General features: G+C 25.9%; 1 protein-coding gene across 1 annotated transcript in view; it reads left to right on the top strand.

The window, feature by feature from the left end:
- LOC127281612 (probable ATP-dependent RNA helicase pitchoune) overlaps positions 1-17764 on the top strand; it is a 28503-nt gene extending 10739 nt beyond the window's left edge. The window contains exons 8-10 of the mRNA XM_051305398.1: positions 2967-3137; positions 16947-17124; positions 17519-17764. Of these exons, the coding sequence (XP_051161355.1) occupies positions 2967-3137; positions 16947-17124; positions 17519-17685 (516 nt within the window). The 3' untranslated portion in view covers positions 17686-17764. The remainder of the gene's footprint in view (positions 1-2966; positions 3138-16946; positions 17125-17518) is intronic.
- The last annotated feature ends 1830 nt before the right edge of the window (positions 17765-19594 follow it).

The raw sequence follows: 19594 nt of genomic DNA, 5'->3' as shown, positions 1-19594 counted from the left end.
GCCCGTCTTGCAAATACTTGATTTTTTTGGACGGGTGAAATAATCTATTTTTCTTATTTCGACCGTCTTCTAAAACACATTTATTTCGACGGGCGAAATAGCCACTTCACACAATCGTATCTATTTCGCCCGTCGCGGGCGAAATAAGAGAAATGAATTAATTCGCCCGCGACGGACGAAATAGCCACTCCGTTTTTTTTATTAGAATTTAAAATCTCTAATAATTTTAATGATTTTATGTTCAAGAAAAAATATTTTATAAAAGCATTCAAAACTCTCTTATTTTTTTTTACTTGGATCTGGATTAAACAATATTTACAAATAATATAAAATAATTTGTCGAGGATTATTTCTTTAAAATTCAGGATTGCCACGGACCTGGAAAACCTGGAATTGTCATGGAATTTTTTTTTAGTCATAGAAAACCTGTAATTGTCAGGGAATTTTATAAAATCTCGTCCTAAAAATTTAATTTCCACAGTATGTGAATCAAAAAATCTCAAGTTGTGATTTTAACTTTTCGGTTTTAAATAAATATTTTGTATCGAGCATGAATATGAAATTATTAGTGTCAGTTGGGGTAAATATAGAAACAGATTTGCTAAAGTTCACCAATAATATAAATTTTTTTCTTTTAAATCGCTATACTTTCGGTTTTTTTTTTGTGTTATTGAGTTATTATTTAACTTCCGTGGAACAATTTTATGGGATAGTAGAAAATATGGTTATCATTAATTCGCAATAATCAACTGTTTCTAATTATCTCTAAATTTTTCAACTTTTTTCTTTAGGGGTAAATATGAAACAGTCATTATTTCTTAGAAAATTTAAGAAAAAATTAATTTGAAGTATCCAAATGTTAAAAAATACAAAGAATTACGTAAAAAAATGATGTTAGTTATAAAATAATTCAAACTAATAAATAATAATGCATTACATAAGTTTAAAAATAAACCATGTTAAATACTATGTACTGATGAGAATATAGATGAATACTATTTTCAATGCATTCTTATAATGCTGAAAATAATGTTGAAATTGATAAAAACAATTTTCTCTTTCTCTAATATAAGAAATATTGTTGAAATTTCTGTTTCTATTTACCCCGAATTTCCAGTTTTTAGGAAAGAAAGGACTGGTCGGTTGAATCAAATAATAGTTAATATTTTGATACTAGGAATTCATTATGGTCAATGTTCAGAAATTTGTGGGATTGCTCATAGATTTATACCTATTGTAATGGAGTCAACAACAATTAGAAATTTTTTAAACTTTATTGATACAGTTCAAAATATAATTAAGTAACTTAAGAAAAGTGAAAGAGTTTTAATCTTTTTATAGTATAAAATTACTCTTAATTGATTCCCCAAATAAAGCCTATTTATTGACTAAATATATTATTTTATATAATTTTTGTGGTAGCTATTTATTTAATTATAGTAAGATATATAACTTTAATTTATTTAAAAAAAAAAATAATAAAAAGTTTAGTAATAAATTTGACAAACGGAAAATGGGAGAATATTTAGAACCTATTGGGGATGATCTAAGGTTGAAGGTTTAAGGTTGTATTTATTTTTAAAATTTGTTATTTAACTGAAATAACTACTATTTCGATTTACCCCTTGTTTCTATTTACCCCAACTGACCCTAATAAATTATTTTATTAATAATTTAATTAAAGGATTTTGTATTTTTTGTCATAATTGGCTAAAAATTAATTTTGTTAAAATTTATATTTGGGTCTGGAATTTTTTAAAAAATGGTCTGGAAAACCTTGAAAAGTCATGGAATTTTGAAATCAGTGTTCTGTGGCAATCCTGAAATTTTTTGAGATTTTATTGAACTTTTAAACAGTAGTTCTATATAAATTTTTTTTTTTATTTACCACTTTTTAAAACGCCATAATAAAAGCATTCTATTTTAAAAATTTATTTTTTGTTATTTTTTAATTTTAATTTTTTTGATTTATTATTAAAGGTTTGTAAAAAAATTCCGGATGATTATTAAACAAAATTTCTTGTTAATTCTAAATTACCTGATACAATTTGGAATCTTTCTTCAGATAGTTTATTAATCCTCTCAGGTTACCATTGTTGTGTGCGACTGACAAAATGACAGTTTCAATGATTATTAAACACAAACTGTATATTGCAAACTTCATCAGGAATGTTATATTAAAATTTTGACATTCCACGTCATTACTTGAAGTAAAATGTACCTTCGTCGGAGGACAAGTTTTCTCTGTTGTAAAAAAGTTTGAAAAATGGAAATTCACGGAACTTTCTATTCCTGTATTCTTGTCATAATTTTTCACATTTTACAAAAGATACCATCTTTTTAAAGGTGAAAATGAGTCTTAAACACCGTACAAAGTAGCATATAGGGTATCAATTCTGAAATCGATTCATGCTTGTAAGTTTCTTGTGGCCTTGAAAATTTGAAAATCAAAGTCATGCAATGTTTATAATGTATATATTTTTTTTGTTTTTAATTTTTTAACTTTTGAAAAATTAAACAAGATGATTTGTTAATAAATTTTTATATTTTTTTTTTTTGAGAATAATATGTAAAAAATTTCCTTTCTTTCCAATCTTTGAATTTACTTAATGTTAAATTCTTTAGTGCCAATAATGGTTTTCCTATGACTGTATTCTTTGGTTTGAATAAAAAAAATACTATTGAATTCCATTTTAAATTTATTGACAAAAACCAATAATGAAGAAATTTTTTTCAACTGAATTAAAAAATTTTTTAAATATCAAAATAAATATGACTCTGACATAGGTTTCAAGAGAATTAAATTCTGATTTGATATTCTATGTTTATAAATTTCTAAACTATTTTTTTCCCTTTTTATACATTGACATTTTTCTATAATCAACTTTAAAACAAAAAGTTAATTAATAGGAATTTAATTTTTTGGTTTTACTAAAATTGTTTAATATGTATAATAAAAATTTTAGGAATACATTCATCGTGTGGGAAGAACAGCTCGCGGAGAAGGCAGTAGCGGTCATGCCTTATTGATATTGCGACCTGAGGAACTTGGTTTTTTGCGTTATCTCAGCCAGGCACGAGTTCCTGTAAATGAATTTGAATTCTCATGGAATAAAGTGAAAAATATTCAACTCCAGGTGAGTCAAATTTATATATATATATATTTTTTTTAGACGCGTGAATAAGCTCTAAAATTAATTTTTTTTAATTTTTATTTGACAAAAAATTACCTAGAATTTACTTCTAGAGTCGAATTTTTATTTCTTCGAATTATTATTTAACAGAAATTTTTATTTAATGTAATTTCTGGGGTAATTTCCCATAAAAGTCATATTAATTAGAATTTTCATTTTAAAGAATTTTATTAGAAATATAATTATTTTTTAAAAAAAGAATTTTCACTTTTCGAATTAGCATTTTTGACAGAAAATTCGTTTTATACGAATTTTTACTTATCAAAATATTTAGTTACCAAATTTTTGTTTTGTAAGAATTTTTATTTCATATAGTCATTTAATTTACATGATTTTTTAATTTCAGGAAATTTTCATTTAATTGTGTTTTAATTTAACAGAATTCTCATTCAATCGAATTTTAAATAATTCGAATTTTTAAATGACAAAAATTCCAAATCACTGAATTTTTATTTGTACGAATTTTCATTTGTCCGAAATTACAAATGACCGAACAAACAATCGACAGAAAGATTTTGGCGGAATTTTCAAAAATTGAACAATTAGAAATTATCAAGAAAATCGTGATTGGTTAAATTTTTAAAACTGCGCATCGAAATCTTTCTGTCGATTGTTTGTTCGGTCATTTTTAATTTTAGACAAATGAAAATTCGACGTCTTAAAAATTCTATTCATTAAAAATTCAGACAAATAACAAATAACTAAAATAAAAATTCTGCCAAACAAAAATTCTATGGAATTTAATTTTAGAGCTTATTCGTGAGTTTCATTTTTTTTTTTTCAATGTTTGAAAATTTTTTATTGATTTTATTGATTTATTGATTGAAAATAAATTTATAAGTCACAAAGGACAAGTATTATTGGAATAGATAGTTGGTAAATAGTAAAAAAAAAGAACAAAAAAAATTAGTATACATAAGAAATGTTTAACATCAGTCAAATTATTTATTAGAGAAGCAGAAAAATTAGTGAAGCAAATATTATTATTAATATTAATATTAATTAAAAAATTAATAATTATATAAATAATATATTTTTATATAAAGATAAGTTTTTTAATTTTTTAATATTATAATATTTTAAAAAAAAATCTTTTACTTTTTAATAAAATAAACCACTAAATATTCTATTAATTCGATGAAAATTGTAAAATAATACAAAAACATTTTTAAACGTAAATTTCACAATTTATAATATATTGTAAACTATGAAGAAATTATTGAACACTTGGAATCGTAAAAAATATCTCAGAAATGATATTAATTGAAACGAAGTAATGTTTTTTCTATTAAATGTCGTTAAATTACCAATGAATCGTGATATTAATTCACATTGAATGCTAATTATTCTATTTCTATTTCCGTGCACTTAATGTTATAAAAATTTGTATCACATTCGCGAACCTTGAATTTAAAAAACTCATGACTGATTATTCAATCATAACAATTATTATTATTATTATTATTATTATTTTTTTTTTTTGTGTTTGAGTAATGGAAACAATTTATTAGTAAATAATTATTTAATTTTATTGACAATTAGTAAATTTTGCAATTGTTTCTTTAAATTTATTATTATTTAATAATTAATTAAAATAGAATTAATGTTGAAATAATTTTTATTCTAAAAAGAAGATTAGAAACAGAAAAAAGTCATCTAAATAAAAAAAAAAATTAATTGGATTTGATTCATTTTACAAAATTACTCAAGTTTTTGTGTATTAAAAGTCATTTAGGACAAATTAGACACTCGTTAATTGGAACAGTTACTAGAGACAATTGTTTTTAGTCTGGGGTTCAAATAATCGATCGTTTTATTGGATAAGTGCATTAATGTGTAGTAGTATGTGGGTAGAGGGTCCAAAAAAAACCATGGTTCGTTTAATCGTAATATTCTTTCTAAAAGTAAAAAAAAAAAGTGTCGACTAATAATTAGTCTGAATTAGGTACATTCTTCTGTTGAGAGTCTCTATTAAAGAATTTTAATTATTGTCGATTATAAAACAAAATAATAATTTTATTTATTTAATTATTTATTGTTTGTTTGTATATTTATTAATTAAAAAAAAAAATAAAATGTCAGAAATTAAAAAAGAAAAACGATAGCAGTTTAAATTTGAAAAAAACTTATTTCAAAAAAAGTTAATTTTAAAATCTGTAAAACTTAATTATTATCCAAAATTCTTTTGATTATTAAACTTAAAAGTGTACCCAAATTTTAAATTTGAATAAATTTCCTTAAATTAGAATTAAAAAAAATGTTAAAAATGGAACTTTAAGAATTTTTTTTTTTAGAAATTTGTCCTACTTAATTAAAATTTTGAAAATTTTTTTTTTGTTCGATTCTGAATTATTCGAAATAAATTTTTTTTGATAATATTCTTATTAAAGAATTAATAAAATGAATTTAGTATCTAATAAACATTAGTTATTTAAAGTAAAATATTTTTTAAACAATTAAATTTAATTAAAATAATAAAATCAATTTTTTTTTCTAAATCGACTTTTTTTGCGCGTTAAAGTTAATTCGATGCCTTATATGATGGACTTTTACTTGAATTACAATTTAATTAAAAAAGGTCAATTACATTTAAATAAAAGAGTCTATATTAAAATTTTGAAATTTTTTAAAAATATTTATTATAAAATTTACATTTAATATATTTTTTACATACAATGTTGTATATATCCTTAGTTTTAAAATTCACCTTTTAATCTATTGGCGTATATAATCGATATATTGATATATTTTGTTGAAAGTTTATTTAAAAAACTTTTTATTTAAAAAAATAAAAAGCACGACTTCTTGAAGTATTTGTTAAAAAATTAATTAAAAATTTTTTTTTACATCTAAACTATCAAAACGAGTTATTTAGGAAAAAATTATTCGACAATTTTAATTTTTAATTCAAAAATGTTATTTTTTTTTTTTTTTTAATGAAAATATAAATATTTTAAATAAATATATATATTAAATAAATAAATAAATATATTATTAAATTTATCGTATTTTTTAAAGATAAACTAGTTTTAAAGATTAAACTACACAAAAATAAACTTTTTGGAAAATATTACATAAATAAAAATGAATTTGATTGAAATAAAACAATCAGATTTAAATAAAAAAGAAATTGATGTTTTTTTTTAAAAAAATGATGATTTTTATCAGTCTTGTTATCCACGACACACATATATATACGAATATCTGTGTGTGTACCTACGCATAACTGTATCCCGCAGCCTCTTTAACAGGATAACTTTTCTTTTTTTATTTATCTTTCTCCTTTCTTTCACTTGTGTCACTTCTATCGTTTTCAACTGGTTCCATGGTGGGTCCTTTAACATTAAATGTGATCGCGTGCTCGTGTTTAAGTTACTCCGCAAAGACGATATGGGAAGCATCGAAATGAAATAAAGTGGGAAAAGAGGGCAGAACCGCCTACATGTTTGTGTGAATCACACACCACTCCCTAATGGAATAAACTCGATTTACTTCAATTCAATACGAAATTAAACGACTTATGCTCTCTTATCGTGTTCATAAACACACACACACACACATGATATACATTGATGATGATAATAATTAAATTTGCGTAATTTGTTGTTAAAAATCAATTATAACGCGTTGATTAATTCATAAACGAATCCATTATTTATTATAATCTCGTTTAATTAATTAGCACGTAAAAAAAATTGCTTTTATTTCTATTTTTCTTTATTGCACGTTATTATCATATTTATTTATAAAGTTTTATTTTTTGGAATGCATTAATAAGTTTTAAAAAAAAATTTGTTAGAATTTTCATTTAACAGATTTAGCGGAATTTACCTTTAACCGAATTTTTATTCGAATTATTATTTAATAATTATTTCATTCAATCGAATTTTTTATTTTGCTACTTAAGGCCATGTGGGCAATAGACGTTTTTTTGTGGATTCCAACTTTCTCTGAAATAAATAATGATTTCGGGTTAAAATATTCAAGACTTGATTTTGGAGGGTGCAAAGCATAGGGCTGTTCTCCTCATTTACGTAAAAGTAATAAAAATAAAGCAATAAATAGTAAAATAATGTATTTAATCATAGTTCATTCAGCGGCCACTCGCTCGAATTGGCGCTGTTTACTGGAGCACTGACACACTCAAGCAACGTCTGTGTATGCGCCGCCATCTTTTTTGTCATTTTCGTTTAAAAATGTCACTTTTTAAAATTAGTTTTTAAATAATTTAACGCAAAATTAAGTTTTTTCAGGAGAACAGCGCGGTGCATTGTACCCAAATCTATCAACCCTCAAAATTTTAGCCTAAAATCTTTTTTCATTTTAGAGAAAGTTGGAATATTGCAAAACACATTTTCCCATACTAGGTCACGTGGGTTTCTCCCACATGCCGTTAAATGAATTTTCATTTTACTGATTTTTTATTTCATCGAATTTGAATTTGACAGAATTATTATTTACTCCAATTTTCATTAATAGTCGCATTTAAAAGAATTTTTAATTTACAGAAAGAATATTACAAAAATATTCTTTTTCAGAAGAATTTTCGCATTTGTTCGAATTTACAATTTACAATTGTCAGACAATTTTAAAATTAGTGAAATGTTATATCAATGAAATTATGATTAGTCAATTTTCGAATTTTGCGACAAAATTTTTCTGCCAGATATTTATTCAGATAAATGAAAATTCAGTAAAATAAAAATTCGACGTTTTAAGAATTCTGTAAATTGAAAATTCAAAAAAATGAAAATTATTATAGGAAATAATAATTCTTTGTAATATATTCTCTTTGTAAAATAAAAATTCTTTTCTATAATTATTCTGTTTAATTGGGCTCCCAAATTTTTGTAAGGCTAAATTTTTTTTTCAAATTTTTAATTGCAATGATGTCTCGCACTCACTTCAATAATTTATTTGAAAATAAATAAACAAGAACATCAATTTTTTCATTATAATTAAAATTGTTTGCATTTTTCTATACAGACTTCTGGTTCTCGATTAATCGCAATGCAATTTGTATTTTTCTTCTTTTTATAATCTCATTTCTTCTCATAATTCAGGAAAGAGAACATTAGCATATAATGCCATCTACATTGGTAAAGAATAACTATTTCAAAGCTTACGCACCAAGCTAGCTCAGCCCTGCCATGACTATGTTGATCAGCTGGTATCAGAAAATCAACATGGCGCATCAGTATTAACATGAAAATAGTTTATGTTTATTTCAATTATAGTTCAATCGATTAGAAATTAATAACAATAAATTAGTGTTATTCAAACGCTTTCACTTTATTTTTCGTTTTGGTTACTTAGTCAAAAATATCTTCGTCAAAGACAACGAAGCGGGTAAGAGGCCCATTCTGCAATTCGTTTATAACCTGAAAAGACTCATTTTGTATATAAAAATAGTTCTTACTTTTGATCTATTTTTTCGACTTTAATGTGACACAATTGCAAATCACTCAGTTCTTTTTGTTAATATTCATTGTGTTTTTTTTACATAATTTGTAATAGAATTTGTTAATAATAAATAATAATTTGTTCGGAATTTTTCACAGACAGAATTTTAGTTATAAATTTCGGTCCTAGGTAATCTTGTAAAAATACAAGTTTACTGTATCATTTTAGAAGCAGTGTTGTTAATTTAAATATATATTAAATTAAAGGTATACAAAATACATTTCTTTTAAAAAGTGTTTTATTACGTTGTAATAAAATTTTCGTCAGTTTTTGATGTGAAGTTGTCGTAATTTTTTATGTCAAATTTCAAAAGGGCTGAGTGCTTAGTGTCCCTTTTTCGATAACTCCCGTCTAGGGTCCCCGTAGGGTAGGTATAAATCCGGTCCTAGAATTATTAAAATTAAATAAGTTAAACTTGCATTTACAATTGGATTCCTTTGGAACATTAAAGAAAACAATATTTATTATTTGATCAAAAATATTTGTGAAAAAATTAATTTTTTCATTAAAAATATTATAAAAAATAATTAAATATTTGAATAAAAATATTGTTGAAAATAATTAATATCTTATTTAAACCAATATTATTGATTACAATATTACTTTTTTTGATAACATAATACATCTTTTTTTTTACCAACATTTCCGTTTAGCAAGTAAGAGTTTTGCTTTTTATAAAAACGATTCAGAAAAAATTTAAAGAAAGAAAAAAAGATGAGTGCTGCCATCTACCTTCTAAAAAGCTCGGATATATTGATTTTATCGACAAATTTTTTCTCATGCATTTTAGGTTATGTTTATAAGCTGTCACTATTTAATTATCGAATTGCACATTGTCTTTGATTTTCTGTTATATTCATTTTCAAATTAAATAGTGAAATAGTCTCTGCAATTACACTATTACGAAAATAATTGAAAATAAATCGTTTATTTTTCAGTCGATTCATTTTGGCCATGATTAATATAAGTTGATTAAATTTTTTGCATCAAAAAATGAGACCGCTTCGTGTATCATTTCTAAAAATGATTTACAAAACGCTCTCATTTTGATATAATTTATGTGCATCAAAACGTTGCAATAGAAAATGATACAACCAACTTTACTGTGTATAGCAGTTTAAATTTTTTTTTTTGTTATTATTGCAAATCTTGTAAATTAACAAATATTTTAAGCTGCAATTTACGTTAAAGATTAGTCTTACTATATTTAACAAAATTCCAAAGTTTCATTGCAATCGGTTAACCTACTCTGAAGAAGTCAAAATCTCACCTGGAATCGCACTCTCTAAATCTGAATCAGTCATATTTCACTGATTAGCAGTAGAAATCTACTAATTGCCATAGCAAGAATTGAACAACTGATAATTAGTAGAAATTTACTGATTCAATTAGTAAAATACCAATTACTGATTGAATCAGTAAATATAAATATATGGCGGCGGCCGCAAAATCTACTGATTTAATAGTTAATTTTAAAGGTTATGATATATATACAAATTACTGTTTTACATAAGTTATTTTATATTGCTTGTATATTCACTATTTATATTAGTAAATTTCAAAAAATAACTGAAACTTCAGTTAAAATGAAAAGTACTAATTGAATTAGTAAAATTTCTACTGATTCAGATTTAGAAAGCACACATATATATATATATATATATATATATATATTGAATTAAAGGTATACAAAATACATTTGCTTTAAAAAGTGTTTTATTACATTGTAATAAAATTTTCGTCAGTTTTTGATGTGAGTTATCTAATTTTTTATCTCAAATTTCAAAAGGGCTGAGTGCTTAGGGCCCCTTTTTTTGGTAACTCCTGTCTAGGGCCCCCGTAGGTGTAAAGCTACGCCCCTATTTTTATCTGGCCAAATATGTAAGACCTGATAAAAATTATGCCAAATAAGAATTAGGTTAAAATAAATATTAGTCCACATAAAAGATACAGACAAATAATAAATAGATTCTGTTTAGACTGAAAAAAATTAAATTCTGAAATTTTGAATAAATCACCTGAAAATAATGACAGATAAAATAATTTTTCTTTTTTTTTTTAATTAACAGTAATATATTTAAAAAAAAAAATTAATAAATATAGGTACACCCAGCTTGATCAGAAATAAACAGTATAATTAAGACAAAACATGACGCTTTATCTCAATCTGTCGATGCGAAATAACTCAAGAATATATAATATACATAGTAGAGGATAAGATTTTAATTACATGTGATTATCAGGAACCTTTATTATCAGATTGATTTACGTCATCATGCGTGTTAAGTATAAACTTTCATTAAATTCACATACAAATTAAGGATCAATTTAACTCAATTAGAATCTTAGAAGAAGAAGAAAAAAGTAAAATGTAATTCATCCGTGAAATAGTTAAATAATTTTCTAAACAGCACAACTAGAAGGTCTCAAAGGTGAGGCTTTGTATACATCTACACTTATAGGTGAAAGCCTTGAAATCTTAAAGCGTGTAAAATGTAAAGAATGTTCAAGTTCCCACCCCCATAATACACGCACAAATATACTATTTTGTCCTCTTCGTCTTTTCGCTCATTAGAGAGTAGGAGTAAAAAAAACGCGATTAAACAATGAAAATTAATTACTTATATAATATAAAAAATAATATTATAATTATTATTATTTGTTTTTGAAATAAATAAAAATAAAAAACCATTCAAATATTTGACATACACAGAAAATTAAAAGGTATTAAAATAAGCAAAATTGGATTAAAATTATAAGCGTTGCAGCTTATTTTAATACCTTATAACTTTCTGTATAGAGATTTGTAAAATTTTTAAAAACCACTTTTATCAAGAATTCTATTTCTCTTTTTATGTAATCATTGTATTCTTCCTATTCTACTTTCATTTCCACTATAAACACCTACATTACATGTATTCTTTTAATTATAAATTTTTTCTTTTTTTTTAATATATTTTTACTCTCGAGACACATTTTTGCAATGGGAAATAAAGTCTAAATTACCGGTAATTATTCTTGATTGTCAAGAATGCAGAAAGTGAGATTTTGTATCTTATAGAAAACGAAAATTTTTCAACAATTAACCAGGAAATTGTTGCTGTAGATTCTTAACAAACAATTTTTTTTTGTAAATATAATTATTAGCTATATTAATTTAATATTGTTTTCGATTTTATTATTATTCTTATTTATTTATTTTAAATTTTCACTTTTAATAGATAGTAAAAAATTTTAAATGCGAACAAAATTCTAAAATCAGTGGTAATAAAATGAAAATTTAATAGATTACAATATTTCTATTATTCAAAAATCTTTAAACTTACTTTAAATAAAAAAGAAAAACTTGCATTTATTTAATCTCCACATCCCGGTTTGGCTATAAAATTTTTATTTTCTCAATTTATTGTCACTTTTGAAAATATCATTATCTGAAATGTTCCAACATCATAATTGACACTCGTCGTATATACATAAAAATAATAACTAAATTAATTTTTACTAAAGGATATAAAAATCGAGTAATAAAATAATATATTTTTTTTATTAAACGCGCAATATCGAATCATCTCCTTATCCTAAGTATATACTCGCAGGTAAATAATTCATGAAAATTTTCTGCGCATATTATCAATATTGAATCATCGCGTATATATCGACCAATAATAAAGTCATAAAATAGCCCACACAATTTGCAAGGAGAATTAAAGGTGATTTCCGTTTCGAACTTACAATATCGTATTTAATTGTCTACTAAAAAAAGAAATCTATTTAATTAGAAATAATGCAAAATTGAGAAAAAAGAAATTCTAGGACCGGATTTATACCTACGGGAAACGTAGACAGGAGTTATCGAAAAAGGGACCCTATAAGCACTCATCCCTTTTGAAATTTGACATAAAAAATTACGACAACTTCACATCAAAAACTGACGAAAATTTTATTACAACGTAATAAAACACTTTTTAAAACAAATGTATTTTGTATACCTTTAATTTAAATATACAAGGTGTTCTAAAAGTATGGAAACTTGCAAATATCTCAAAAAGTACGAATTTTCGTAGAAAATGTTCAACTCAAAAGTTGTTCCAAACAAAAAGATGTACATTTTTGAAACCAAAAAATTGGGCCCAGAGCCCAACGTTGGGTCCTACAATGAAAAAAATAGTTTTCTTAAATGAGACCACCAATTTTCAGTATCAAATTCGTAATACCCATGAAATTCTGCGTTCAGACATGTGGTATAAGTGCCTAAAATATTGTGCCCAATCTAAGATATGTTACGTCTCAAATAGAGAAATAACTAACGAAATAATATTTTATTTTATTTATAGCCGCTCGGTGATTCAGTGAATTCCTGTTTTAGAAGGCTCTGAGCTAAGGGTACAGGAAAGAAAGAGAATAGTGATTTTTAATGACAAGGTTACAAATTTATTTAGACAAACATTTAGAGTTATAAAATTGATCTTTGAGAGAGAGTATCCTGAAGCAACTATTCTTGAAATAAGGGGAAGTCAGCATTCCACTGCAACAAGGAATGTAAAGGTTACTAAAAATTTTTATAAGGAGTTAGATAAAAAGTATTACAACTTACCTTGAAAATTTAGATGTAAGATGTATGAAAAAGGACCACTGCTGTGTTGACGGGCCTTGGTGATGACCACAGGTCCGGAGTTCAGTTGACCGTAATGAAACACAAACAGTTAAATTCTTCCAGAAGAAAAAATGATTTCCAAACATTATGGGAAGTCAAATCCTTGAATACTTGAATCAGCTCTTCTTGACGTATTAACTTTTAACACTTGACACAGTTTTTCTTCTAAGTCGAACTTGAGTATGAAATCGAGCAGAGTAACAATGCTTGTACTAGATTTCGTATGTGAACTGGTACCAAATATGAAGTAGAAGTAACGTGTATAATGAAAAGTTCTGAACTGGCGGTATCGGTGGTAATTTCTGAACTGGCGGTATCGGTGGTAATTTTAGTTCTTTTATATCAAATTTTCATAAGGGAGACTATATAATTCCATTGTCTTGTGTCGCTAGTTCTATCTCTTTCTTTTTTATTACCCACAAAGAGGGTTTGTCTGATTAAAATACATAATTTAGAAAGAGCACACCTCTGTCATGAAATCGCAGGTGTAAGCGAGAAACACTACAAGGGTAGTATATGAGTATATTAGAAAGATAGCGCCTTCGTGTCAAAAAAAGGGACATTCGTTTATGCCCTTTTAAGGAAATACTAAGTTTCTCGCTTCCAATTATATATTTTTAGAAATACAATATATGAACGTAGAAGGATACAAAACGCAAGGGTCTTTATATATATGAAAGAAAATATGTTTAGCCACGCGATAAAGGGGTGGGAGTTTTACATTTAAGTGGAAGGTATTTTAGATGCGTAACAAAAACACGGGTGTTTGTCGCAGAGACATACAACTCAGTATCGATTAAAAAAAAGAATTCTTATAATTATGAATGTAAAAGTTACGGTGACGTGACAGATAATAAGCCCAAAATTTGTCTACAGATAAATAAATTTTGAAAAATCAAACCTTGGGGGTTTTTTGGAGTCACAGGATTAGAAATTCGAAGATAATTTTCAAATTGGGCACAGAGCCCAATGTAAGATTCCGCGGCACAATGTGAGGCCCAATTAAAAAAATTTGTTTTCTTAAATAAAACCCTCTAATTTTCAGTATCCATTTCGTAATCGTTATGAAATTTTGGGTTTAAGCTTGTTGTACAAATGTGAAAAATATTGGGCCCAATCCCAGACATTGGGCCTAACATTTTTCTACAAATAAATTTAAAACAATCTCATCTTGGGGGGGGGTTTGGAGTTACAGAATTAGAAATTCGAAGCTAATTTTCAAATTAGGCTTAGAGCTAAATGTAAAATTTTTCGTCCCTATTTGAGGCCCACTGTAAAAAAAATTTTTTTTTTAAAATGACATCACTAAAATTAGTATCAAGTTTGTGAATCTGATAAAGAGAGAAGGGTGGGTAAAGAAGTGAGAATGAGACTAAGATTACGAAATGGATACTGAAAATTAGAGGATTTTATTTAAGAAAACAAATTTTTTTAATTGGGCCTCACATTGTGCCGCGGCATCTTACATTGGGCTCTGTGCCCAATTTGAAAATTATCTTCGAATTTCTACTCCTGCACTGTAAAAAGAAAGGTATTAATTTAATACCGACTTCAGGTACTAAATTGTCATTTGCTACATAAAATCGGTACTGTTTTAGTACTTTCTTTTTACAGTGTGTGACTCCATAAACCCCCCCTAAGGTTTGATTTTTCAAAATTTATTTATCTGTAGAAAATTTTTGAGCCCATTATCTTAGATTGGGCCCAATATTTTGGGCACTTATACCACATGTCTGAACGCAGAATTTCATGGGGATTACGAATTTGATACTAAAAATTGGTGGTCTCATTTAAGAAAACACTTTTTTCATTTTAAGGCCCAACGTTGGGCTCCGGGCCCAATTTTTTGGTTTCAAAAATGTACATCTTTTTGTTTGGAACAACTTTTGTGTTGAACAATTTTCTAAGAAAATTTGTACTTTTCGAGATAATTGCAAGTTTCCATAACTTTGGAACACCTTGTATATTTAAATTAACAACACTGCTTCTAAAATGATGCAGTAAACTTGTATTTTTACAAGATTACTTAGGATCGAAATTTATAACCAAAATTCTGCCTGTGAAAAATTCCGAACAAATTATTACTTATTATAAACAAATTCTATTACAAATTATGTAAAAAACATAATGAATATTAACAAAAAGAACTGAGTGATTTGCAATTGTGTCACATTAAAGTCGGAAAAATAGATCAAAAGTAAGAACTATTTTTATATACAAAATGAGTCTTTTCAGGTTATAAACGAATTGCAGAATGGGCCTCTTACCCGCTTCGTTGTCTTTGACAAAGATATTTTTGACTAAGTAACCAATACGAAAAATAAAGTGTAAGCGTTTGAATAACACTAATTTATTGTTACTAATTTCTAATCGATTGAACTATAATTGAAATAAACATAAACTATTTTCATGTTAATACTGATGCGCCATGTTGATTTTCTGATACCAGCTGATCAACATAGTCATGGCAGGGCTGAGCTATCTTGGTGCGTAAGCTTTGAAATAGTTATTCGTTACCAATGTAGATGTCATTATATACTAATGTTCTCTTTGCTGAATTATAAGGAGAAATGAGATTATAAGAAGAAGAAAAATACAAATTGCATTGAAATTAATCGAGGACCAGAAGTCTGTATAGAAAAATGCAAACAATTTTAATTATAATGAAAAAATTGATGTTCTTGTTTATTTATTTTCAAATAAATTATTGAAGTGAGTGCGAGACATAATTGCAATTAAAAATTTGAAAAAAAATTTAGCCCTACAAAAATTTGGGGGCCTTAAGCAGCTGCTTATTTTGCATTCATATAAAGATTGGTTTCCTTTGTCCCCACTCGCCATTTGACATAATATTCTCGTCAACTACCGCACCCTGCACTAATGAAAATTTAGTGATTTTATTGTTAAAATTGAAAGTTAGTATAAAGTTACTAAATTTTCACTAGAGCAGGGTGCGGTAGTTGACGAGAATTATGACAAATGGCAAGTTGGGAATTTGGCGAGTGGGAACGAACCATAAAAAAATTTGGTTATGTAAGAATTAGGCCAGATAAATATTATGCCAAATAATACTTCGGTTAGATATCAAGATTATATCAAATAAAAATTAGTTTACAGAATTATTAGATCAAATAGGAATTAGATTAAATAAATATTAGACCACATGATGTTTGTGGGCATTGAATTCTAATTAAACACGGAAAAAAATCTTTATCTGTAACAGCGAAATTTTTCTCTAGAATATTGAAAAATTTCCCTATTTTAGTGAAAAGTATCTCTATTTTAGGTGAAGATATTTTTTTTCGTGAGTATATATATTTGAAATTTGGAGAATATTCATGTGTTTCTTTTACAGTTTTACCGAAAATCTACTTCCAATGATTTTAATTAATTATTTATTGATAAAAAAAAAAATTCTTAAATATTCAATTAATTCACACATAAAATACTGTGGAAGTGAAAAATCGCACATAAAACGCATTATCATTTATGCGATGAAAATATATAGATAGAGAAATATTTACAATATTCTTATTTTGAGAGGAACCTGAAAATCTATTATTATTTTCCTCTTATTTTGAGAATATTTTTCTTTTTCACAGGTGAATAATTAAAAATTTTACCATTTATTTCAGTTGGAGAAATTAGTTGCAAAAAATTATTATTTAAATATGTCAGCGAAGGAAGCATATAAAGCTTATGTGCGAGCTTATGATTCACATCATTTGAAGCAGATTTTTGATATTGAAACTTTAGATTTGGCTGCTGTGGCAAAATCATTTGGATTTCTTAATCCACCAGCAGTAGATTTAAGTATCCTTTTTTTTAATATTAAAGAAAACAATTTTTTGTTTTTATATCAAATAATTGAATTATTATTTTTTTTTAATTTCGAAATTTACAGTTACTTCAGGCCTCGGATTATAAGACTTTTTTTTTAAACTTTAAATAATTCAAGGTTTTAAATTATTAAAAAATTTCTTAAATACGGGAAGAAGAAAAATTAGTCAGGGAATTTTGAAAATTTAAAAATGAGAGTCTACGGGTACCTTAAATTTTATTAAAATAAAGAAATCGACTTTTTTTGCACCTTAAAGTCGATCTGAGGTCTGTTACTTTTTTAAAAAAATATTTCTCCTTTGATAGTGATTAATTTCTGAAGATTCATCCATAATATTTCTATTTTCCTTAATAAAATTTACTATAGAAGTGGGATTGAGTAAAGATACAAGACCACGAAAAAAACTTGGAGGTGGTGGTTTTGGATATTTTAAAAATATGAACAATCCCAATGGTGGAAAGCAGATGCATCGTAAAAAAATTTTTCATCAAGGTGGAAAACGTGGTAATGAGGGTCGACAATTCTCAAGATAATATTTCATTATCACCAATTCGAGAAATAACATTTTTTGTTACAATTTGTAAAAATAGAAATAAATTTATTATTAATATACATTTTTTTTTTTTTTTTGTTATTGAACACAAAATAATTGGAAATTATATTAATAATTTTGTTAAATTTGATTGTAGTTAAAATATATTTTTAACAAATTTTAAGAATTTAACGAATTCTCATCTCTTTAGAGAAAAATAAGAATTATTTAGTATAGAAAAGAAATTTCTTTTTTTTTTATTTTTATAAACGTATAATTGTGTTTTCTTGGTAACACACCGGATCTCGAGTGTTGTTCCAAGTAAAGGAAAAAAAAAAAATTTCAGTATAATAATGAGCCCACGCAAAAAAAAAAAAAAAAAAAATGAAAATAAAAACGACGAGAGCTGATCATTAAAATCAGTGTAAATTCTAACTAGAAATAATTTCGAAATTCTCTAACCACCCACACAAGTGACGGTGAAATTATATCTTCCATTAAAGTGTCAAAGCTGTCATATATAAGAAGATAAGAATCGATTGAATTCATTGAACATTTCCTTGTTTCACTTTTTGAGTGTGCATAGCGCATATATATATACGAATATTGTGAAAATGCATTTTGTATTATATACGCGTGACAACTGAGGAAATTTTATGAGTTGAATTTATTTTTTTTTTTACGTTCAAAGTAAGTTAAACATTATTTTGACATTTGTTTTTAAAATGGTTAGTGAACTATAAAATTGTGTATATTAATATTGCGGTTTTATTGACTCTTGTCAAAGAATTTTGACGCATATTTTATAAATAATTTGCGTTGTTTTTAGAAAATTAAATTTTGCGTCGTTTTAAAAAATAATAATAATACACAAATTATGTAGAATCAGTCATCTTGACGTGTGGGCTGAAACTACCAGCTGATTTTGGATAGGTGCGAGTCTTATTCTAACCGGTCATAATTTCCACCTACAAGGTCAAAAACACTTGACCATAGAGCTACGAAAAAATTTTCTTTTTTTTTTAAGACAAATGAAAAAAAAAAAACGATCAAGATTTTCAGAGTAATTGCAAATGTGAATAATTGATTGTATATACGTGTACGTGCCCTTGTACGTCCTCGAAATTGAAAGTCCTCGTCAGGAATTTGCTGGTAGACAGTAAACGCATTATATATATACGTATTGCACCCACGCTCTCATTGATCTAGGTGGCACACGATCCATTTAGAAATTGGAAGGTCTCGCAGACCTACGATGCACTGTGATAGAATGTTATTGCAAAAAATAATGAAAAAAATGATAATTTATAACATTTACACCCACCTTATTTATATATATATATATATGTTTCACAACGATCCTTCTAAGGGGAAACGTATGTGTCTGTGTGACGTCACAACGGTAACTCGCACGTTGACCAATGAATATACGTGTAGGTTTTTATACTTAGCATATAGAAGGAAATACTCGTGGGAGATTTCTCTTAATCACCATAACGCAATTATGATACCTTCTCTTTGATCGATTTCCTATCATTCTTAATTTAAATTAGTAAAAAAAATTTTTTTTTTTTACTTTTCAATCAATGACTTTTTGCTATATGAATTGGGACGCATGAATAAAGTCTTAAAACAATTTTTTCAAAATTATGATTTAATAGAATCTGATTTTGTAGAATATATTATTTTTGCAAAATATTAAATTGTTAAATTATTAATTTTTCAAAATTTTCATTAAACCGATTATTATAAATGTTGGAGAAATTTTTATTTAGACAAAAATTAATTTTTTGCCTAAATAAAAATTTTGTTTAAGTGATTTTTGACCATTTGAATTTTTTCTAGAACATTAATAGGGGAATAGTGTCAGGGTTGGACACTTGGCTTTTTTTAAATAAGAACACTAGCGC

The sequence above is a fragment of the Leptopilina boulardi genome, unplaced genomic scaffold (assembly GCF_019393585.1).
Source record: "Leptopilina boulardi isolate dan_hultmark-lab unplaced genomic scaffold, ZJU_Lbou_2.1 LbouV2_273, whole genome shotgun sequence".
NCBI classification, from domain to species: domain Eukaryota; kingdom Metazoa; phylum Arthropoda; class Insecta; order Hymenoptera; family Figitidae; genus Leptopilina; species Leptopilina boulardi.
The sequence above is the reverse complement of the archived record's forward strand: the minus strand, read 5'-3'. Positions and strand labels throughout refer to the sequence as shown.